At 44.3% G+C, this 23,852-nt stretch overlaps 1 protein-coding gene and 1 long non-coding RNA gene across 3 annotated transcripts in view; one reads left to right on the top strand and one right to left on the bottom strand.

Annotated features, from left to right (window-relative positions):
- The window catches only part of LOC120886182 (uncharacterized), a 105,463-nt gene extending 102,137 nt beyond the window's left edge, over positions 1 to 3,326 (top strand). Inside the window, exon 5 of the long non-coding RNA XR_005728950.2 lies at positions 2,462 to 3,326. This is a non-coding gene — a long non-coding RNA (uncharacterized LOC120886182). The remainder of the gene's footprint in view (positions 1 to 2,461) is intronic.
- A 3,180-nt stretch (positions 3,327 to 6,506) lies between these two features.
- Positions 6,507 to 22,280, bottom strand: Larp6 (La ribonucleoprotein 6, translational regulator). Of its 2 annotated transcripts, none has more exons than XM_005316948.4 (3): positions 21,949 to 22,280; positions 11,364 to 11,574; positions 6,507 to 8,108 (listed from the first exon to the last, which is right to left on the bottom strand). In XM_005316948.4, exons 1-3 carry the CDS (start codon positions 22,146 to 22,148, stop codon positions 7,041 to 7,043), a joined length of 1,479 nt encoding a protein of 492 aa, XP_005317005.2. In that variant the 5' UTR covers positions 22,149 to 22,280; the 3' UTR covers positions 6,507 to 7,040. The 2 variants fall into 2 exon arrangements, with proteins under 2 accessions (XP_005317005.2, XP_077905489.1); XM_078049363.1 differs by having other exon boundaries at positions 11,364 to 11,571.
- Positions 22,281 to 23,852: the final 1,572 nt, after the last annotated feature.

Here is a 23,852-nt window from a genome sequence, read left to right as displayed (position 1 = left end):
AATTACCTGTAGTGATACATGGATGAATTTCAAAAATAAAAATCTTAAAGTAGGAGGAGAAGCAAGTTACCAAGAAATACACACAATGCTACAGTTCACATAAGATTTGGAATTAGGCAAAACTAAATTTAAAAAGTCTGTTTTTTTTTTTAGGGATCCATACATTGGTTAGAAATTATTTAAAAGGCAAGAAAATATTAAAAGTAAATACAGGATAGTGACTATTTCCGGGGTGTGGTGGGGCAGGATATAGACAGAGTTTTTAAGTAATTGATTATGTTCTAGTTTTTAAATTGAATGGTGAATATTCGCTTTCATTATTTTCTATAGGGTTCATCTATTTTTGTAGATTTTCAAATAACTTATTCAAAGTAAAAATTTTAAGCAATAATAAGCTTAAAATGGACAATATAACAAATGCACATTTCACAAAGAATTTCATAGGCATGTGGCTTACCATAAGTGGCTTGAGGAAGCAGGCTACTCTTCAGGTGTCAGTAGGAAAGGGAGAAAGCCTTGAGGCAATTATCCGTGGTAACAGGAAGCTGGTGAAGAGGGATACACCCCAGCACTGAAAAAAATCTCTCCACGCCTGTCGGTTACAATGCCAAATGGTTTCAGACGTCTTAGTCCATAGAAGACCGGCTCCCTTCCTTGGGTGGGGCAGAATGTCATGGCTAAAGAGCATGGCAGAGGGAAGCAGCTCACATGATGATCAGGAAGCAGAGAGAGTCGTAATAAAAATTTTTAGATGGCTCTTTCCCCTGCTGTTTCCTGCTCCTGCCATGGAACAAGAATCCAATGAACTATCAACACCTTTTATCTCATAGGATTTCTCAAACAGGTGATGTTGAAGTTGATGGATAGTTTATTTTTTTTTATACTATTTTAAAAATAAGATCTCAGTGCAGCTCCTCTTTTGGTCTCAAAGGAATCCCAGCTCTTCACATAGGGGTCTCCACTCTTTTCTCCAAGGATAGATGGCAAGATTTGGATGGATGCAGAGACTAAATCCCCTCCAGGGATTCCTCACCATCATTTTATGACCCCCCCAATCTGTTCTTGTGCCTGTCTGCAAAGGCTGCAGAGCCCAGCACTTTAATGTGGTCTAAGTTCCCTGCTAAGTTCCCTGTGAAGTTGTGGATTTCAAAGTTTTATACACTCCATTTTCCTTAAATTGTTTTAAGACTATACCAAAATACAGATGTCGAACTCTATAATGTAGCTACCAGCTGCTAATCACTTCTCAATGTCAAAGTCAGCCTCTCTATTTTGTGAAGGGATGTACAACTGAGAAAAAAACAAAAACAAAAACAAGATTTTTGCCCCCAAATCTTAGCTCCTTAAAAGTATTAACCCAGTTAATACTTAACATCTCTTAACATCTCTCTTGTATTTAAAAATGAAAACGCTTGTCTATCCCATTTATAGGTTCTTGTTTGCAGGTTTGTAGACTTGTGGTGTTATAAAGAAAATTTTTGGATAAAGAAAACATTTGTTTGTGTCTGTCTGTTCTTCACTGTACTCTGCCTCATGGCAAACTTAAGATGACCTATTAGAGACTTAAGAACACTGTGGTAATTGAATTCACCTGTCAGGCTGGCCCACCAGAATGTATTCCAGACATTTCAAGGTGGGACTGTCACTCATTTCACACAGGAGAAAGGCAGCAAGGGAGTTTCCTGGGTCCTGGCTTCTGAAGATCCCTAAGGTCCTTGGCTTCCACCCTATTAATCAAGTTCCCTATCCAACCCCAGAGCTCACTCTTCAGATTTTTCAGGGGTTCTGAGCTCAGGAGTCACCATCCCAGACTTTGTTATGCATTATATGCTTTTCTACTCCTTATGATGAGACCTGCAGAGGTTCCACGGTGTAGTTCAGGGCCGAAGCTTTTCAGGACAAGGGGAAGCTGCCAACCAATGCTGAATCACGGAGCCCTTAGAATCTAGGTGCTCACAAGAGGGTCTTCTTAGATATTTGAAAACACTAAATTTTTATGGCACTTTACAATATTATTAAATATAGAAAAGAAGTTGTTATTCAGTATCCACCCAATAAATAAATCCTGAGCTCTTGCCAAGGGCCAGATACTATGTGTTGACATACATTGTCCCTTCCACGTGGCTCAAATTGAAGCAAGGAAATGGAGCATAAGCAATTGAGTATAACACAAAGTGACGAGTGCTCTAGATAAGTCTTTCCCATCCTTTTGACTTAGAAGGAGTTTATATCTGACAGTTTTAGTGACACCATATCTTTTAGGGCAATTTCTTTATGCTAGGATGGTTTGCTTTCCACAAATTACCCCTTTAATCCTTACAAGACCATGGGTGTTGTGAGCATGCTTATGCTCATATTGCAGGCAAGGGAACTGAGGTTTAAAGAAGAGGGGCATGTCTTGTCATCTGCCAAATGACAAGGCTGCAATTTAAACTAGGGTTTTTGTTATTCTCAACCACAGGTGTGTACTCTCAATGGTGCGTCCTGGCTGTGATCCTCTTGGAGGCTATATTTCAGTTTGGACACTAGAGGGCGCTGAGATAGCAGAATGGTGGGAGTCATTTGCCTTGGGCTACCACGGGACAACCACAACAAATTGATCTTCCTAAGTGCATCTTTGAAGGTGGGTTAACTACTAGTGCAGTGTTGAGAAGGCGGGTGTGAACCTACTGCAATCTCCAGTTACAGATAAAGGCAAGGGTCATAGGATTCATCTTTCCTCCAAAACACTTTAGCCCCCTGCTTCTTTCACCCTTGGTATTGCTCCACAATATTTGTGGAGTTTAATTGAATGTCTGTGTATAGTCATAAGGCACATGGGTATCTTGCTTCTGCTTGTCTTACAGCTGATTCCAAATCAGAGGTAATTGCAAACAGCTGCATACATAGAAATTGGTCTAAATGAAGGTAGCTGGTTTGCCCATGGCCGTTATACACACACCAGGTGAGCACCCTCCCGCTCCATATCCCATTTATTCTAGCTCCCAGACCACTGAGTGGCTGGCAAACCTCATCCTCACTGACCAAGTCACAGAGAGCTAATCCTGAGGCTTTATAAGGATGCTTTATAAGGATGAAGTACTAAGTCTGTAGTCTTCGGGATTATTTTTCCATGAAGAAGTGAGCACACACCAAGATCTGTGTTGGTATTGAGAATAAGTTGACATTTCTTGCTGCTTCAATTCTCTCCTCCTCGAACCTTTGCTGCTAGTTTCTGAGTTTTTTTTCAACATGTTTACAACTTACAAGGAGCTGTGTATGTGAATGAAAATTACTGGAAAAAGCTACTTCATGTTTTAGGGAAAAGCATTTAAAAATAATCAATAAATAATGTGTCTTCAAAAAATACTTGTTTGCATGTTTCAGTCTTGTGTGGCAGAAACCAAACAGAGCTGTTTTCAACCCAGCCACACCCTGGAGTGATGCAAGAGTAAATGAGACACAGACACGGACATGTTTCGGTTATGACTCTGGCCTGACAGTTCAGGATATTGCCCTACACTCCAAAAGGATGTGGACCCACTGAGTAATATTCAGAGGGTCTTCTCCACAAGATGCACAGCATGTCAGGGGATACGGGGCAGTTTGTCTCTTTTTTCCCCTTATGTACAGAAAGAGGTGGCCAGGTTTTTTGTTTGTTTGTTTTTTTAAGTAGAGAAGTTATGTGACCAGAATTCTATTTTAGTAAGATGAATAAGGTGGTATGATGGGAAGAATTAAGGAGGGCTGGACAGGCAGACCTTAGGAGAAGTGTGAGTGGGACAAGTCAAGCACTCAGGGAGGAGGAAGCAGGTATAAAATATTTCAGAGCAAGAATCAATAACTCCGGCTTCTTGTGTGAGTGTGAGAGAGCGGGAAACAAAAGGTATAAACATGGCAGCTTCACAGTCTTTGAGTATTTACCATGTGCAAGCTTTTCAGCTATCAACTCACCTAATCCTAACAAACCATAGAAGGTAGAAATTATTATTCACCTTTTCTGGGAAAGAAAACAAGGCACAAAGAGGCTAAGCCATTTGTCAACAGTCAATAGGATTTAAACCCAGGCAGGCGAACCCCAGAGCCTGTGTTCTCCACATTTTTTACACAGTCTCTTTTCCAGTCTGGGTGGCTCAGGAGATGGTGACATCAATGACTGACATGGGAAGTCAAGAAAGGAAGCAGGTGGGCACATCTGTGGAGGCAGGGGGTGGCAGACAAGGTGGTATTTTGGACGTGTTCTGAGTGAGGATGTTCTGCCAGCACTTCAAGGGGAGATGTCCAGCAGGCTTCATGTCCTAGTGCAGAGAGGGAGCTGGTTTTCATTAAAAAGAATGAAACATCTGTAAAAATACTGTTGGCTGGATTTCCCAGTCAAGCTGTTCAAGAAAGGCTTCATGCTAGCAAACAGGAAGACCATGCTGCAGTTGAAGCTTTGGCCCAGAGACTTAGAAAGAGCAGGTTCGTCAACACGGTGCCCCTGGACTACTATAAGCACCACATGGAGAAGTCTACAGAAAAGACCAGGACCAAGCCCTGAAAGAGGACAAAGGAACCAATGTCCCTAAGGCTGCCGTCCTCATTGCAATGGGCCAGAGCTTCTATTGCTGACTGCCTATTACAATCCTGGAGGGAGCCTCAACCCAGAACCTGTTAAATCAGAACATCATAGGGTGAGCTCTCCAGGTGATTCTAGCATGAAGCTAGGGTGAAAAACCACATGGAGAGAAGGAGGAAGGTTTGTCTTTGGAGGAGATAATCAGAGAGCAGAATGAGTAATCACCAACATCTGCAAAGTGCTTTTTAGGTACTTTCTCTCCCAGTTCGTAAAGCACTTTGCCCATAGGTGGGTGTTATTTAAGGAACATCTGATTGTTAGCCACTGACTGGATGCAGAAAACATGAATCAAAGAGGGAGATTACTTGCTCAAGGTCAAACAATTATTCACTAGAAAAGCCACAACTAGAGTTCAGTTCTGCTGACTCAAAATTCAGGGCTCTTTGATAACACCACCCAGGACAATACCACAGAGGAAAGGCCAAGTTCATCCATCTTCATATATAAAGGTGAAGGTGTAGGTATTTTAAAAAGTAATCATGCTCCACGGGAACTTATCTAAAATAGAGCTGTAGTGTGTGTGTGAGAACAGAAAAGGGTGGAACAGCATGGATGAGACCACTCTGGGAAGCACTGGGAAGCCCAGATGGCCTGGTGGTCCTGGAGCAGCTGGTGGATCAGGCAGGGACAGTGGGAACAGAGGTAGGGGGTGAGACACAGGGAGGAGGCTGGAGGGGGCTGCCACTCACTGCAGGCTACAGCAGGTAGTAGTGGAAAGGGAAAATCTTAAAAACTCCTGGAGGCACTTACCAGTTGGCAGGAATTCTTCTGACCCTTAAGGGACGTATCATCCTATTAACCAAATAATAATTGCCTGCTCTTGATACAGAACTGTATAATTTAAAATGTACGTCTTTATATTCAATGGCTTCTTCCATTTTCCCAATTGTTTGAAGTGAGCGTTATCCTTTCTCGGCAGCTTCCTGTGTAAAACTGATATAAATCCTGTATGAGGTCTAACAAAATGCCTAGCACGACATGGGAGGGCCCTCAGCAAATCTTAGCACCTTTGGTTTGCAACTTGTGAATTTGGATGGCGAGACTCCCAATGTCGAGAACCATCTGGTGGCTGAGTGTGAGCTCCAGAGCCCAGCTAACTCCACTGAGTTGGTTACCCACATGAAGTCTGTTTCTTTGCATATAAAAGAGAGAGATAATACCTGGACCTTTGTCATGTGGCTGTTGGGAGGACTAAATTAGATCATGCATGGAAAGTTCTTAGTATAGTCCCAGGCAAATAATTACTGTCCAATACTTATCCACAAGTTCTATTAAAACCCTAAAATAGTAGGTGGGAAGTCAACACTGGAATTGAGGCCAGTGCTCTTTCTGCTACTCCCAGATGATAATGGACATTAACCCATGTGAGAAGGGAAAGGCTGCAGTTACAGAGGGCCAACTGCATTCCAGAGATAGGCATCCTGACGAAGCACTTCCCAGGGAAATGAGGAGGCTCAAGGGGTTAGTACATTCCCAAGATCACAAATAGAGTCAAACTGACAACTCCAGACCCACAGCCTTGGTCTACACCAATGGTCCTCACTCTAGCATATAACAGAATCACCTGGAGTCTTGTCAAAACCCACATTCCAGGTTCTTGTCCCAGAGTGTCTTGTTCAGAAGGCTTGGGCAGGACAGAGAATCTGCATTTTAACAAGTTCCAGGTGATGTCATTGTTGCTGGTTTAGGACCCTACCTAGAGAAACATCATGACGTGCTAAGCTGCCTGCTCAGTGAGATTCACTGTGATGAGAGAACTCTCACCTGCGGGAGCTCCGAGGAGAGCTCAGGGCTGCCCTGGGGTACTCTGAAAACATGTATCCCTGCTGAGCTTTTCAGGGCCTCATGGCACAACACCCACAGCCTTTTCAGATGGGAACAATCTATGACTTCAGAGTCAACACTCCAGTGGGTATTTAATTATTTATTCACTTGACAGGGAACATACATTTGGTCCTACAAGACACCATGCTATAAGTTTATCTATTTGCCATTAAACAACAAGACTCACCTTGGCTCTTAGGAAGCCCTAGTATGGCCTACCAAGGACAGCTCCATCACTGCAGGGTGGTGGTGGGGAAACAGTCTCCAAAATGGGACCTGTTAGACATTCTCCAGGCACCCTCTGTCCCACAGCCTTTCAGAGCCACTACACACACACACACACACACACACACACACACACACACACACACACACCAGGCACTATCCAAATAATGGCCATGCTGGGACAAATGGGTGGATATGAACTAGAAGATGATCTCAAAACCATAGGGAACCAGACAATTTATATGCCTTACAAATATATAAATTAAGAGGTCTACATGTATACAAAAATCTTGCAAAGAGGACTGAATTCCATTCTATGTCATGCCAGGTATTTGTCAGAACCTTGAAAACCCAGGCGGTTTTCCATGGAGCTGGTATTAAAAATAGAAGGCATTTATACACAGGCCCTGCTCCTCTCATGTCCACCATGAAATCCTCTGGTGTCGTCAGGGCCCCTGGGCAGCCTCAGCACCCCCACAGGTAACCCATCTGCAGTCTGCATCTTCCGAGACAACAGGGGACTTGCCCCAGGACTTTTTTCCTGTGTCCCCATCTCAGCTTGGCGGCGCCTCCGAACCCAGGGGCTGCCAGAGGGTGTGACGCTACTGTCAGAGGAGTAATCCATGCACTTGCGGAAGATCTCGGGGCTGGTGCTCGCGTGCAGCCTACCTTCCTCAGCCAGTGGGGACTTTCTGGAAACACCTTTGCGTTGGGCCAGGGGGCTGCTCCAAGGACTTGAGCACGGGGAGGCATTTGGGCTCAGAAAGAGATTCTGGTGGCCAGAGGGGCTGAGCTTGTTGGTGACCACATGCCGTCGGCCAGCCATAGGAGATGCGGGATTGCTCTCAGGGTCAGAGGAGCTGTTGGCAGAAGACTCGTCCCCCATGTATTGAAGCTCCTCCACCCTCTTGTTCAGGGACCTGTTCAGGTGGATGCTGGCAGAGGGCTCCTCATCATGGTTCTTATCTTTGGAAGGTTTCTTTTTGGGTGGTTTCATACCGATCAGGACAGCTTTCATGTTTTCTTTCCCCTGAGATTCCGTGATCATAAATTCGTGGGCTTTGATAGCTGCTTCTACCTCCTCAAACTCCACAATAGCGCACTCTTGGGTCCCCACCTGGCTGTAACGGCTGCTGATCCTCCGGATATCAGGGGGCAGCTCTCTTCCAGGTTTGAGGATCCTCACTGATGAGATGACTCCAAAAGTCCCAAAGAGCTTGAGAAGATTTTCCATCACCTTCTCCTGCACTCTTCCATTCTTCTGGGGGGTGGCCAGAGCCCACAGCTTGGAGGATAAGTGTAGATCATAGACCAGGAGCATCTTGCTGGGAAGGTTCTCGTTTGGAAACAGTGGGACGGGGGTGGTCCTCCTCACCTTCCGATGGTCCTCATTCAACTCAAGGGTCACTGAATACTTCAAGGCGTGTGCTGTGGTTCTCCAGTCCCGCGTGAGATGCTTCACCTAAAAAACATACAGCAAATCTGAAATGGTACCTAATGTCCTTGTCCACACTTGAGTATACTGAATTCCCTTCCTTCTCTCCCTCGTGCCTGAAATACTAATATCTAGACTCATACCTGACTGCATGGGCACTCAAATATCTGATGAATGGAAACACTTTCTACATCTGCAGAGGAGGGCAGCACAGTTCAGAGCTGTCCAACAGGACACTCCATGACAGTGGAAATATTTAATTCTGCACAAGTGTATAGGTTAAACCTGTAGGTTGGATCAAGGCTGTCGTATATATAGATCCAAGGCTCACCTCCAACTGGCAACAAGACCTCAACAGTCAGCCTCTTAGTGCCTCAACTTCCTCATCTGTAAATTGGAAATGTTGGTAGTGTCTACCCCATACAGGTGTCATGAAGATTGAATGAATAAAAATACACATTTACACATAAAGATGCACACCATTACATCTAAAATTTAGACTAGTGCCTTGCTCCCAGAGAATATTCAATAATCATGTGCTGTTTTTATTTCAAATTTTAGGTGCTATTGTTTTGATAGGACTTGGAGATTGTGACATTCAAACCCTTCTCTGAAGTCGTACTTCTGCATTTGATACAGAGAAGGTTCCAAAAGATCTTCTCTATTTCTCTGCAATATCTCTGGAAAATGACATGGACTGCTTCAACTGGGACTTAAATCCAGCTTAAGCCTCTTAAAGAATGATGAAATAATCCCTCCCTCCCCCTCCCTTGATGGAAATTGTGCATATTGATGTTGCAGTCTATGAAAGCTATATTTATATTGTAAAATAGTAATTTTCTAGAGGCCCACTTCCGGTGAAGGGAAAGCCAGGGAGAATGAATCATCCCAAAGAAACAGTGAAGGTGGGTGGGGTAGGTGACCTGAGCCAAGAGTGGCGAAATCAGAGTCCTCTGAGGCCAGGCCAGTGAAGCTGCTCTGCAAAGGAATCGGGAACTCCAGATGCCCCTAAGCCTACAGCAGAAACTTCATGGAAATCAAGAAAGGAAGGCTCACTTAACTGGGTGGGACAGGGAGACCATGGGACAACCTGAAAATGGACAGGCTCTGGACTGAGAGCACTGTCCACTCTACAACGTTCCTCTGGAGGAAATGGCCAGACTCAGGCTTATGGTGTAGGAATCACAAATCATCTACACACAGAATCAGTGGGCTGATCACTGTGACATGGGCCAAGGAGAAGCAGGCTTAGGTGTGAAGAAGATGATTGCTGGTCATGGTGACATTGTGGGAAAGCCAGGCAATGGCTCTATTGGGGTGAGACATGGTGGAACCTTTTCAAAAAACTGATAGGAAGGGTACCCTTCAGAGAGAAGAAGCTACTGCCTCCTAAGCCTGAAGTCTGAGTAAGGAGTACTTGGGGGAAGGCAAATGCTGCCTTACTCAGAGGGCTGAGAAGTTTGTGGAAGACCACATCCTAAGGAGGGAGAAGCAGGCTCTGGCAGAACCACAGGCCTCAGAGCGGGCAGCACGGTCCTCTAGGAAAGCTCTGTTAGAGTCTGAGCATCCTAGGCCTGTGTACTGACCTGTTACGAGGAGTGTCCAGGTGCCACCTTAGAAAAGGAACCAGGCAGCTTCTACCCTTGTGCAATTTCTAGAAGAACTCTACAAGATTTTCAGAAACTTTGTAATTTTCTTATGTTTACAACCTTTGTCACGTGCTTCCCATTATGATTAGCAGGAAACCCTTTGAATGAATAGGGTGTTCGTTTTTATTTAAGGGGTGTTAGGGCATCTGTCTGTATTCTGTAGCTGATTTTCAACAGAGAAGAACATTCCTGAATAGATCCACAAGTGGAAGCTTAAAAAGGAAAGAAAAACAGGCTGGCTCTTGAGGTCCCTGGGGAGCACAAAGGAATGTGCAGGGCAGTTCTACTGGAGGCTTCATTTGGGGATCCCTGGCAGACATTTTTCATGGGCGAGCTTTCTCACTGTTCTCTGGACATGCGATTCCTTTCCCCTTCTCCTGTCCCCTGAAAACTCCTGCTCATCCTCCAAGACCCTATCCCAATCTCACACCCCTGGGGGGAGTTCTCGATTCTCCAAGCAGGGTTACTTGCTCTGATCCACTAACTCCTAGCAATACTTTCTTCAGTCTTTTGTAGAATGGGTTCAGTGGTAAAATGCCACAGGTCTCTCTTCTTTATTGAATGGTGAGCTTCTCAAGGGCAGAAAGGATACCATCTTCATCTTTTTTTAAAAAAAAAATTTTTGTAGTTGTCGATAGACAGATGCTTTTATTTTATTCATTTATTTTTATGTGGTGCTGAGGACCAAACCCAGTGCCTCACACATGCTAGGCAAGAGTTCTACCACTCAGCCCCAGCCCCCAAATTCATCTTGTACCTCCTGTATACATAATATGGCACTCAGCAAATAGAAAGAATGATAAAGGAATAAAGAAGAGATAGAGATAGAGATAGAGATAGATAGATAGATAGAGAGAGAGAGAGAGAGAGAGAGAGAGAGAGAGAGAGAATAGCACACTTGTGGGTGAGGCAGAGAAGGGCTCTAAGGAGCAAAGCTCCTCCCCAGTGCTCTCTGACAAAGCGCACAGGCAACTTGGCTGGGACCCACTTGTTACACAGCCCATTATGCAATGGGCCGTGTGGTTCTTTTCCGTTCTAGTAAATACACTTCCCCCAAGGGAAACAGAGTTCTTATTCCAACTGGGCTGTCAACTCCCCAAGAAGCAGGGAGTTCAGAGGCCAAATGCTGGAGTAGGCACAACAGGGACAAGCAGTCTGCTGCTCAGTTTCAGCAGTTCTCTGTGGTATAGGTGAGGACCTTGCTGTCACACTGGAGTCTGGGAGAGGCTCAGCTCCCTGGTTCTGGGTGCTCACTCTCTCCCTTTTTATATTCAACTTGAGAAATGAAAAGCCTAGATTTTGTGTAATTCTAGGCTCTGGATATCTGTTAAGGCCTTCAAGTGCCCCCTGTCCTGGTGCAGCAACCTCCTGGGCACTCAACTATGAACAAGTCCCAGTGTTTCATAACTGGACAGCTGAGACTTGGCCCAACACCCAGGACCCTTTTCATAGTGTGCAAGTATACTGTTAATAATGACCCTAAATCCATTCTGTTCATCATTTTCCTAATGCCTCAGAGTCAATAAAAAATGGCTAGTCAACAGGGTTCTAGAGAGGCTAAAAAAAAAAAGTGATTGCCACAACCCCCAGCACCCTTGAGATCCCAGAAGTGGCTTCCGAGGATCCACCTCACCTTCTTAAAGGAGGTGAGCAGCTTGACGCTCACGTAGCCCAACTTGTTCCTCCTCACGTGCTTCAGCAGGAAGGCGTCTTTCTCCAGGTTTTCATCAGAAAAGTAGAATTCGATCTGATCCACCAGTTTCTTGATGAGCTCCTCATCTGGGGGCTTCCACTCCTGCTCCAGGTCCTCGTGCTCGTTCTCGCCCCCACTCGTAGTGGTGCTGCTGAGGCCAGAAGGAGACACTGAATTAGGGGTGGAACTGGGCCCCATCACCGCCATTCCTAGGTGAAGTCCTAGCCCAGAAGCTCAGAAGTGGATCTTATTTGGAGATGGGGTCAAGGCAGAAGGAATCAGTAGAGACGAGGTCATAGTGGAGTAGAATGGACCCCTGATTCAGTACGACTGGGGTCCTTATTAAAAGGGCGGATATGGACACTGACGCACACAGAGAATGTCACGTGCAGGTGGAGCAGAGGTGGAGGTAATGCAGCAGAAACCAACATCAGCACAAGCTGCTCTTGGAAGCTGGGGGAAAGCTTGGAACAGACCCTTCCCCAGCACTTTGGAGAGGAAGCACAGCTCTACAGACACCTTGGCTTCAGACTCTGGACGTCCAGAACCACGAGACAACACATGCCTGCTGTTCTAGGCCACCCAGTTGGGGGCTCTTTGTCATGGAGGCCCTAGGAACCGGGACTAGGTTATGCCCTAACTGGGTTCCTCAGAGGCACCGAGTGAACTAGACTCCTCATGTAGCCATAAAAGGTTGGGTTTTGTCTCCAAACACCTAAAAAAATCAAGCTTTTACCAAGTGTGGAGGATCATCATAATAACAACTCCCACTCCTGACATTCATGTGTGCTCTGCCATGGGCCACATGCTTTTCACACAGACTACTTGTTCTTCCCTCTTCACGGTGCCCACCCTCAAATCCAGTAGCTGGGAGACAGTGCGGCAGAGTAACTTGGTCCTGTAACAAGATCCTCCCCACTGGTTATAAAGAGAAACTTGGTTTCTTAGCTCACTGGGGACATAATCTATTCCTCTGTAGCCATCTGCTCACTGTCTCTGAAGAATCCAGTTTGGATGTGACCCAAAGTAGAGTCAAGGGCAGATGCTTTGGGGAATATGTACCATAGAAATTAGAAGAGAAAGAGGCGACCAAAAGACACACTGGCAGAAGAATCATAAAAGTCAAGTCACCTAAGCCCAGGAGGACAGAGAGCATCAAGAAGGTGGTCAGCAGTGCCAGATCCTGTAGCAGGGCAAGAAGACCAAGATGGAGAAGAGGCACCTGAATGTGATAAACAAGCTCTTTGGTGATGTCCTAGGCATAGAACAGGTGGGCAGAGGAGGTGTGCCCCAGGGAGATCTGCACAAGCCTGGCTGGACAGACCTCCTCTTCTTACCTTTGGTGAGGGAAGCAGACATGGCAGACCTGAGGAGAGCCGGGAGGCCCCAGCGGAGGCGCCAGTGGGGCTGAGAGAGCACACTGCCTTCTTCCTGGCACGTCTTACTTGTGGGAGTTGAGCTTTTACACAGCACTGACTGCTGTTATTTGGGAGTAGGATGTACTGGTGTGAGGGTCACTTTTGCTGTGACAAATGAGGCATTTGTAGTAAGCTCAATCATTACACCAATATCCCCGAGTCCACCTCACACTCTCCACTCCTCATTATCGCCACTCCAGCCTGACCCTGCTGATCTACTCACATCCTTATCAGCTGGACTCAGGATTCTCCATGTGTTTGTAGTTATTTTATCTGGCTTATTCTCCACTGATGTCCAAAATGAAAATTTGGGGTCACTTATGTCCCCAAATCCCTTCTTTAATTTTTAAATTTTTATTTTTCAATCTTCCATGAGCCTTCTATTTGTTTTAAATGATACATTTAACATGATTTCTTATTCCATCAATCTTTGTTTTTCAATTATTCTTCACCATACACATGTACATACTATTGGCCTAGCTTTTCCTCTACCACTCCTTCCATGTCCAACCCTCCAAATTCAATCAGATGTACATTTATTTCATTTTGCTGTGGTTCATAATATTTCATTCTGTTCTCTAATATTCCATGTTTTGTCTACAGATACTAAAAATTAAAAGTTCATCCATTTTATTTTTCCCTTGGGAAAAATAATTTACTAAAATTGTATTTCTCTTCTTAAAGTCCTATTAGTTAACTGCATCTGAACTAATCTCTTACATGTACCTCTTCTCTCGTGTTATCCACCTTTGCCTTTGTCTTTGATTTACATGCTAAGAGATTTCATGGTATTATCTTCTGACTTTTCCTAATGAATTTTAAAATTTCAATATTTATTTAGTCTCTAAGAACTCTTTTTGGCCTTCGGATTATTCCCTTTTAAGAGCACCTTGTTCTTTTTTTGTTCATGCAGTGACTTAAATTCTCTCAGGATACTAATTGAAGCATGAATCTTTCAAACTTGTTTGTTTCTAACACTATCAACTCTGTGTCCTCCAGAGTCAGTTCTTCCATTTAACTTTCATGCCACTGACAGCCATCATGTGATTAGTAAGCAATTCATTTTTTTCTGCATTTAAAATCTTCAATACACTATTTTCAAAAAATTATTTTAGAATACTTTTAGATTTACAAAAGAGCTATAAAAATAGTACAGATAGGTTCCCATATACCCCACATTAGGCTTGCCTATCACTAACATCTTACATTAGTATGGTACGTTTATTACCATTAATGAACTGATGATTCTACATTCTTATTAGGCAAAGTCTATACTTTGTTCAGATTTTTAATTTTTTACTTATGAGATTCTATCCAGGATAATATATTACATTTAGTTGTCAGGTCTCCGTGGGCTCCCCGGGCTGTGAGTTCTCTGACTTTTCTTGTTTTTGATGATCATGCAGGCATTGCAAAGTACTGATTAGCTATTTTTAGAATATCCCTCAATTGGGATTTCTATGATGTTTTTGTCAGGATTAGATTAGGGTCACAGGATTTGGGGAGAAGGACCATAGAGGTAAAGTTCCATGCTCAGCTACATCATATTAGAATACAAAGTATCAATCAAACTTAGTAACAGTGGGTAGTAACCTTGGTCACCGGTCTGATGTACTTTATCTACAGCAAAATTACTCCTTTTCTTTCTATACTATATTCTTTGGCAGAAAAATCACAACATACAGCCTCCCCGTAAGGAAAGGGAGTCAAGCTCCACAGCTATTAATTTTGAAGAATGAACGTCCAGGTCGCCTTTTCTTGACAGGGTGGGTGGTTTCATGCTCCTGTTGATTTTGTTTTTCTAGGTGGCCCTCTGTATTTCATGGGTGGGGCATGCCAAGTGGCAGGCTTCTCTTTATGGTGAATAGGCAAGGACTCATTCAGTTGGGGTCCTCTACCTAAAAGAAGGTTTACTCTGCAGCTACCAGCTACCAGTTTTACCTTAACATCAGTACATTCAATTCCTTTAGAAAAGAGTCTTCTTTCTTTTCTCCTCCTTGAAAGTAAATGATATGTTGCCTGCTACTTTTCATTGACAGGCAGAGAGGCTGGGAAATGGTTCTAAAGGAAGAATTTAAATCACCTCTCAGATATGTGCATCTCTTTTTATTCTTGCATCTTTCATATATTTCCCAACCAGAGCCTTTCTAGAGTTCTGACTTCCCACCTCCCACCTCCTCTCGTGTTGTATTTTTGGGCTACAGCCGCCTCCATTATGTGCCATGTTACATATTTTAAAGGACAGCTGTTTACTTCACTGCTTTACTTTAACAATAATAATAATAGTAGTAGTACTAATAATAAAAGGTTTTCTATTATCTAGTAGATGAAATCTAAAGTCCTTAGCTTCATATTCAGATCCTTTTAGAATCTGGCTGTACCTAGCTTCCATACTTTCCATCTATCTGCTTTCAGATCCTCTGCTCCAAGCAATTAGAAAGATCACAGTTCCCTGTGTCACAAATTACCCAGACTCTCTGCCTTGGTGTGTTGTTCCCATCTCTGTGAATGCCTTGTCCTCTGTGAATAGTTGTATCGTGGCTACTTGGTGCATATCTTATTAGCACCGTGAACCCTAAGTTGAGGGTAGGATTCATATTGCCTCCTTCCATTCTACAACCATTTCAGAGCCTTGCACATAGTAGGAATTTTAAAAGAATCAACAAGATAAAACAAATAGTTGTTGTAGGAGTAAATCATACCTACCAGGGTTCTTGGAGGAAGGAAGTACGGTTACTGGTAAATATGTACTTTACAGGTTTTCAAAAAGACTTCAAAAAGCTTTATACCTAAGTATTGGTTTTTCTTTTTTTTAAAAAAATACATAATGGGAATGATTTTGAAATCTTCCTGTTATTACTATATGTCTGCTAGAAATGGACACAAAGAATAGAAGAGGATACATTTCAAAACAGGTAACTGGGTTCCATGGATCAGTGCTAAAATATTCATTATATTTGTAAATGATTTGGAAAAACAAAAATGATTTGTAGCATAACACCTCTAAAGATCTCATGTTAAACTGGGTATGTTGATTGATTCAAATGAAAATGGTGGGATAATGAGATCCTCACTGACTTGTGACCTAGGAAAGATTTCTTGAACTTATGTCTATCCTATCATATGGTCTAATACAGTATTTGGCCACTAAGAACAGGAAAATGATGGTTAGCAACAAGGATATTGAATACAAAGGAGAAATATCATTTATGAAAAACACTAGGGTTCAGACCCATCTGTGTGAAGTTTCTTTTGACTCACTTCTAGAATAAGATAACAAATCAGAAATGGTCCAAAAGAGCAATCAAGTTGATAATGCAATATAAAAACAAGAAGGCAGATTCAAAAGGTAAAGGTTCTGGAATGGAGGTGTACTTCAGTGATGGAGCACTTGCCTAGCATGTACAAGGCTCTGGGTTCATCCTCAGCACCACAAAAACCAAAACCAAAAAAATAAGGCTCTTCAGTGAGACAGGCTGAAAACATTTAGGGTAGGTTCTCAACTTTGGAAAAGGCATCACAGGAACAATCACATTAGATGCCACTAACAGAGTCCACATTCTGTTTGGGTGGCCCGAAAGTTCTCCCATCAAAGAAAAGAGCAGGAAGTGATGGAGATTATGGAGATCATGACCTTCCTTTCTAACCATGTCTTCAGCCATGCTGCTCCAACCTAGTCCCTAGGTCCTGAAAAGGAGTATAACTGGTGAATGCCTTTGCAAAACTAAGTAATGGTTTGTCGTAGGGAGTAGAGATGATGTCTATAAAGCTCTTAGTTTCACATTTGGCATAAATTGGCATTAATAAATGGAAACTTTTATTGTCATGACCCAGAGCAGGTAAAATGTAGCCCATGCAATGTCCCTGAAACATTTCAGAGAGGAGGAAACCTAGATGATTGTGTTTGCTAAATGAAAAGCTGTTGTATTCAGTGGGTTTTATAATTCATAGTAATGCTTAGTATTATAAATTTGATTCATTTTGACATATTATAAAGACAGAGCAAAATAAGAAAATGCATTAATGTCATTAGGAATCAAGATTATCAGTGTAAACAATAAAATAAGAAAATAGCAAAAACACTGCAGTGTTTAATTTGAATAGGAATTAAAAATATAAATTTATCTTTCAAAAGCAAATATTTTTTATCCTTGTTGCATTGAAAAACCATAAAAGCAATTATAGCACTTTTATTCCAGATCTTGGTTCCTAAACACTTTCTCACTAGTATTTGAAAAACTATGCATTTCTGTAGAAATGGCTGGATTCCATGCTTGAAGTAGGAAAATAAAAATCAAGGCTGAAGGCTGGGGATGTGGCTCAAGGGGTAGCGCGCTCACCTGGCATGCGTGCAGCCCAGGTTCAATCCTCAGCACCACATACAAACAAAGATGTTGTGTCTGCCAAAAACTAAAAAATAAATATTAAAAATTCTCTCTCTCTCTCACCTCTCTCTTAAAAAAAAAAAATCAATGCTGAAATATCTTGTATCCCAAAGCAAGGAAGTGCTCAAAGACTAATGAACATGTTGCTAAGGGATACACTAAAAAACAGTGTGAGGGGACTCCCGGAGCTACATTATAGACACTTTGAACATAAAGAATAATGATCATAGCTCATTATTGAAAAGCAAGCAAATAAAAATCCATGCATGAGAAAGGAAGTGAGTTCAAACTTGAGGGAGACCTCTCATTTTAAGTATTTGTTGTGATTGTTACACCAACTGCTCTCTCTTTAAAAATTGGTAATTAAGGGAGAATTATTTTTTCCTTAACCCTTGATCAATCCAGATTATGAGGCAACTCTCTTTTTTACATAAGAATGTTAACCAATCAAGTTACAAAGAATGGCAAAATTAGAAAATTACCAATTAGTAATTGCCAGTGAAGCAATGGACCCAGGTGAGGATCATGAATGGAAGCTAACACCATCAGGTGAAGGTGACGGGTAAAAGAATAGTCAAAAAAAGACTAGGTAACTTAGAAATGCAGGTAAGTTGCTAGAAGCATGCAACCTACCATGACCAAGTTATAAAGAAACTGAAAATTTAAACAGATCAATAACAAGTAGGGAAACTGAATCAGTAATCAAAACTCTCCCATCAAAGAAAAGAGCAGGATGTGATGACTTCACTGCTAAATTCTACCAAACAAGAACAAATACCAGTTCTTTTTAAGCAGTTCCAAAGAATTGAAGAGGAGGGAATCTTTCCAAACTCATTTTACCAGGCCAGTATTACCCTTGTATTAGAGCCAGACAAGAGCACTACAAGAAAAGAAGTTTACAGTTACCTATGATGAACACAGATGCAAAAAACTTTGGCAAAAGAATAGCAAACTGAACTTAACAGCATATGAAAAGGATCATTTGTCAGTCTTGGTGGCAAATGCCTATAGTCTAAGCTACTCAAGAGGCTGAGGCTGGAGGATCAATTAAGCTCAGGAGTTTGAGAACAACCTGAGTAACATAGCAAGACCACTATGTCTTTTTATGAATAGATAAATATAAGGATTGTTTACAATGATCAAGAGGGATTTATCTCTGGGATAGAGGGATGGTTCAACATACACAAATCAATAAGTTTGATACGTGGAACTAACAAAATGGACAAATTAACAAATTATTCATAATTACAAAGGGAAAAAAACATACCGGTATAATGGAGAAACTGCCTTACCAAAACAGTCAAATTGAGCATCACTAATGGTGGGATACCTCCTGAGGCGAAGTTTCACACATGGCCTATGAAGTATTGTTGCCAGAATGTTTCATCTGGATTGACTCCAATGCTTAGCCCTAACTTTCAGTTTATAAGCAGTACATACATGGTACAAAGGAGCAAGTTCAATGAAACTATGAGGTTGTAATCAGACCAATCCAATAAGTGAGACACTCAGTAAGACGTCTGTCCTCTTCTGTCCAAAATAATAAAGCATTGGGGCGGGGGGGGGGGGGAGGTTGGAATGTTCTAGATTGAAAGATACTAGAGCAACATAATGGCCAAATGCCTCAACCTGGATTGACTGGGTTCCAACTTGAGGATAAAAAGTAACATCTGTAAAAGACAATTGTGGGATAACTGGGGGAATCCTTGAAATGTGGAATTTGGCTATTAGATGATCTCAGTGATTATATAAGGGAATTATTGTTAATTTTCTTAGCTAGAATAATTGTGTATTGATTTTACAGGGAATGTCATTATGAAGTATTACAAAACAAAATATTCAGGGTATAAATCTTGTGTACAACGTACTTTCAAATGGTTCAGGGGAAACCACACACATTATATATGCATCAAAAATATGGCAAAATAGCAGGGCACAGTGGCACATGCCTATAATCCCAGTGGCTTGGGAGGCTGAGGCAAGAGGATCGTGAGTTCAAAGCCAGCCTTAGCCAAAGCAAGGTGCTAAGCAACTTAGTGAGACCCTGTCTCTAAATAAAATACAAAATAGGGCTGGGGATGAGTGATTGAGTGCCCCTGAGTTCAATCCCCAGTACCACCTCCCCACAAAATATGGCAAAATAATAACAACTGTTAAACTTAAATGGTGGGTAAATGAATTTTCGAGTACTATTCTTTCATATTTTCCTTATTTGAAAGTTTTATGTTAATAAAGTTAAAGTAAAAGATATTTTTAAATGAATGAGACAGGGGGAGAAGACTAATGAACATTTAGAAGTTATGAAGATTTTTTTATTGTGCATTTATCCCTTGTTTCCCTGGGATAAGCCAGCTGTTAGGCTAGGGTCTAGATATGAAGAGGTGTGGGACAGACAACTGCCTTGTCTAAGGGAAGGAAGACACATGGTTTTCAATCAGGATGAAGTGAGTTTAATGACAGAGAGCACACATTTATTCATCAAGAGTTCACTGTGTGTCTACTACATGCCAGGTGCTGTGCTAAGTACTGAAGGTATAGTAAGAAAAAGGCAAGCATGATCCCTGGATTCAGAGAGCTCACATCCTGTGGAGGAGACAGAACTATGGAATTACAAGTGTTAGGTCTAAAATGTATAGAACACTATAGCAACACTGAGGAGAAGAAACAACCCAGCTCGGGAGGGATTTTGGGGGGAAGGCAGGGAAGTTCGACTGACAAATCAATCAATCAGAGGATCTAGAGGTGGGAGAGCAGAGGCACGCAGACAAGGAAACAGACTCCCATGTTCAGGGAACTAGAAGCAAATGAGGTACTGCAAGAGCATGAAACAAGACAGGCCGGGAAGAAAGCCACGGGTTGAGGGGATCATGTAGGTGGGTGCAACATTTTGAACAAGCAGATTTTGGAATCTGGGCTTTCTCCTGTAGGCGCCGGGAGCAGAGAACATTTCACACAGGGCGGTGGCTGCTGACACACCAGACTGGGTCCAAACTGGGGACAGCGTTTATCCAGTTTTTGGCTGCATCTCCTCAAGCCCTGGATGTCTGCCTGCTGGGTTCTGTCAGCTCCACTACCCTCAGGAACCCCAGAGATTTTTCTGGGGTCAACTCTAAGCTGGTGGGCAGCAGGAACTGCTTCACACTGAACACTTCATGAGCCTCAAGCCAATGGAGCTGGGAAAGAAAAAGGACAGCTCTGGAGGGAGAGTGTGAGGGGTGAGGCAAGAGGCCCACCCATGTTTGAGGACCAATTTCTCCTAGACCTCCATAGAGGATCTTTCAAAGCTCAGAAAATAAGCAGGGCTTTAATCCTGGCTAATTTAATCTCCAAGATAGGCGCAGCTTTATTTGTCCACAGGCAGGAGAAAAATAACATCAGAAGGATAAACCACTCAGAGAGCTATTTTACATGACCTCTGAAGTTCTGTGATGAGGTGGCTGCTTCTCAAGACTCTGAGTTGTCAGTTACTGCAGTTTCATCATTTTTATGCCCTCAGTACTAAGCACAGAGTTGCATGAATCAGGCTTTTTAGTATATAAAGTGCTGATAGATCTCCTGTGTCATATGCTGTGGTACAGTTTTCCTGTCCTAAATGGTGGGGCTGGACTTTTCTCCTCCGTTAGCTGTCTCCTCTGGTCTGCCCTGAATCTCTGGGTTCCTAAGTCCAGACCCTTTTAACTGGGGAATGGATCTGGTCCCAGTATCCTTACACCCAGTCTTCAGTATTCCCAGTGAAGTAAATATGCCTGCCAAGGATGATCCTGCAGAGCCTTAACAGCTGAAAGCCTGTTCAGAGTCTCAGAGGAAAGAGGGTTCTTACAAATGCCTCTTGGCATTTCCTAGAATTTGCAAGTTCTGTTATTATCCTCGTCATTCCTGTGGATACTCCATACTGTATCTCCTTTCAACAGCAGGACCAAACAATCACAGTTCTGAAGGACCTGGGCATTAGTGGACACAGCCAAAGGTATCTGGCTGAGGACAAAGCTCAGGACCCAGGGGCAAGGTTAGACAGGTGCCATGCCATACCAGCTCCAAGCCATCTATCAACCAGGAACCCCACCCCCACCGTCCCAGGCAGCAAGATGATGTTGCAGGCAGAGAAGTCAGGAGGGACGCCTATGTGAAACTGGGGATTCCCAGGGTGGGGGGCAGCGGGTGCAGGGGTTGCATAGATACAGCAGGGAAACCTCAAATCAGGGCAAGAGGTCTCTCCAACTATGAAATCACGGCTCCTTGAAGTCCCATCAGCAAGTGTCAGCTGCGCCCGGCCTGCTCCCACCCTAAGGCGATGACGGCAACGAAGGATCCCAAAGGACCACTCTCAAGGGGAGGTGGTCCAGCCTCAGGGGTGAAGGCTAGGCTGTTGGGAGAGCTTTGGGGAGGGGTCTTTGGGGAGACCACACGGAGGGGACGTCTCCTCCAGAACAGGGGATGGCTAGGCTGGCCCATGTACGTCCGCCTCCTGGATCCCAGAGCATCCCCACGTCCAGGCCCCTCTGATCCCCGCCGCCAGCTCCGGGAGCCTTAACGGGTTAAGAAGCTGCGGAGTGGGGAACAGTCGGCCGCCAAAAGCCAGTTCTGACTCAGTGGGACAACCCAGAGCCGCTTCCCCGTTGGCGGGGCTGACTCAACCCCTCTACCAGTGGAGCAGCAGCGCGCTGTCAGCTACCCCGACTCGCGTTTTCGCCTCCAGGTCCCCCTCGGCAGGCCCGCGCCTACCTGTGCCCGCGGCTCGGCTCCTCCTCGCTAGCACTGCCCCAGCCGGGGCTGAGGTAGCGGGCCAGGTCCCCTGCGCTCCGCGTCTCCGCCCCCTCCTCCTCGTCTTCTAGCTCCTCCACGTCCTCGGCCTCCTGGATGGCGACGCGGATCTGCACAGTCGTCTCGGGACCGGGCAGAGCCTCCTCGCCGGGCTGGGCCATGGCTGGCGGGCGCGCGGGCACTGCGACACCGCCGGGGTCTCCGCACCGCGAGGCCCGGCCAGCCGGGCGGCGGCAACTGCGACTACCCGGCCCGGGCGGCGCGAGCGCGGCCGCGGTTCGGCCCAGGGGAGGGACCGGGGGTCGCCGCGGCCCGCCCCACGCCGCTGCCGCCGGCACCGCCCCGACCGCTAGCGGAGCGCCGGCGCAGGCGGGGCCGCGGAGGGGGACTTCCTCCGCTCTCCCGCAGCGGCCTGTGGGGGAACGCTCCTTTGGCCCCTGGACCCTTCCAAGCTCCGTCCTCCCGCGGTAGGCAGGGCCCCAGCCCAGAGAAGGTGCCACGACTCCCCTCTTTTCGCCTCTCCTTCACCCTTCACCGCTGCCTGCGTCGGGAGGGGCGCAGCGCATCTGACTTTGTAGTTCGAACTTGACTCTGGGGGCGGCAGGCACAGACACCAGCTTAAGGGGGATTCTGTGTTCCCTGCGTGTCTTTCACCATGACCTGCAAAGATGACATCAAGTCTCCACCTTTAATCTCTTTGGCGTAACCACCCTATACTGCAGCATCTTATGAGGTCAGATACTTGGCTCTGTACAGTGGTTCTCAAAGTATGGGGTCCTAAGACCAAGAACATCAGCCATCCCTGGGAACTTGTTAGAAATTCACACTCTCAGGCCCATCCAGACCTCCTGAACCAGGATCTTCAGTTCAAAACTTTGTGCATCTGAAGTCCTCTAGATGATGCTGAAGTTTCCTAAGTTGGACAACCCACGGACCTATAGAGTATGCCTTACACATTATAAGTACACAAATGTTTATTGATTGAATAAAGGGGAATGCCAGAACATTCTAAAACCCCGACACTTTTTCACTTGTAGCTTTGAGTCCCACCTCGGCCTTACAAATGTAGACCTGAAACTAGGGACAGGGGCATAGACATGAATGACTTGAATCTGTTTTCATGAAGCTCGTAATTTAGGGCCTTAAACATTATTGATCATATCAGTTTGTTACACAAAATTACTCCAAAAGAACAGACCCCCTTGACAGATACATTTGTTCTGAGATAGGGAAGCAAGGCAGGAGAAGCTCAGGAAAGGGTCTTTTGAATGCCAGTTTGAAAAAAGAACACCACACATAGGACCCTAGTGTCTGGGCTGGGTCAGGAGAGACCCAGGAGCCCAAAAGGACAGCCTGCTCCTCTTTTTTACAGTGTTGGGAATTGAACCCAGGGTCTCATTCATGCTAGGCAAGCACTCTACAGCTGAGCTACAACTCCAGCCTGATAGGCCCTCTTTTTAAGATTTGACCAAGATCTCTCCCTTTCTTTGGACACAGAAGTCCTAGAATGAGTAGATGAAGAAAGAGAGAGAACCTCTGGGTGCCGCAGCTGTTTCTGTGCCAGAATAGCTCATAGTCAGGGATCTGAGCTACTGGGAAGAGGCAAGAGGTCAAGAATATCTTTGACATGTTAGTTGTACTGGCCTCCAGGTGGACAGTGTTCTAGAACACACCTGTGATGAGGCTCTGAAGAGATTTGAGCAGGCTCCATGCCTTCTGGTCTGATAACTTCAGTTCCTGAGTTGCACCAAGCAATATCCATTATCTCATTTGAACCATCCAACATGGCAAAGACATCATGATACCCTCTGCAATGTCTTACATTAGTACCAGATTTGCAGTTTTTAAAGAATCTGTACATACTT

This window comes from Ictidomys tridecemlineatus, chromosome 5 (assembly GCF_052094955.1).
Source record: "Ictidomys tridecemlineatus isolate mIctTri1 chromosome 5, mIctTri1.hap1, whole genome shotgun sequence".
NCBI classification, from domain to species: domain Eukaryota; kingdom Metazoa; phylum Chordata; class Mammalia; order Rodentia; family Sciuridae; genus Ictidomys; species Ictidomys tridecemlineatus.
Note: the sequence above shows the minus strand (reverse complement) of the source record. Positions and strands in the feature narration are given on the sequence as shown.

Bases quoted from the DNA above. Each gene is read 5' to 3' on its own strand.
- Larp6 (XM_005316948.4), bottom strand. From the start codon at position 22,148: ATGGCCCAGCCCGGCGAGGAGGCTCTGCCCGGTCCCGAGACGACTGTG. The intron at 11,575-21,948 runs GTAGGCGCGGGC...TTCTGGCCTCAG, and splicing joins GAGCCGAGCCGCGGGCACAG to CAGCACCACTACGAGTGGGG. The intron at 8,109-11,363 runs GTGAGGTGGATC...TATGTTTTTTAG, and splicing joins TGCTCACCTCCTTTAAGAAG to GTGAAGCATCTCACGCGGGA.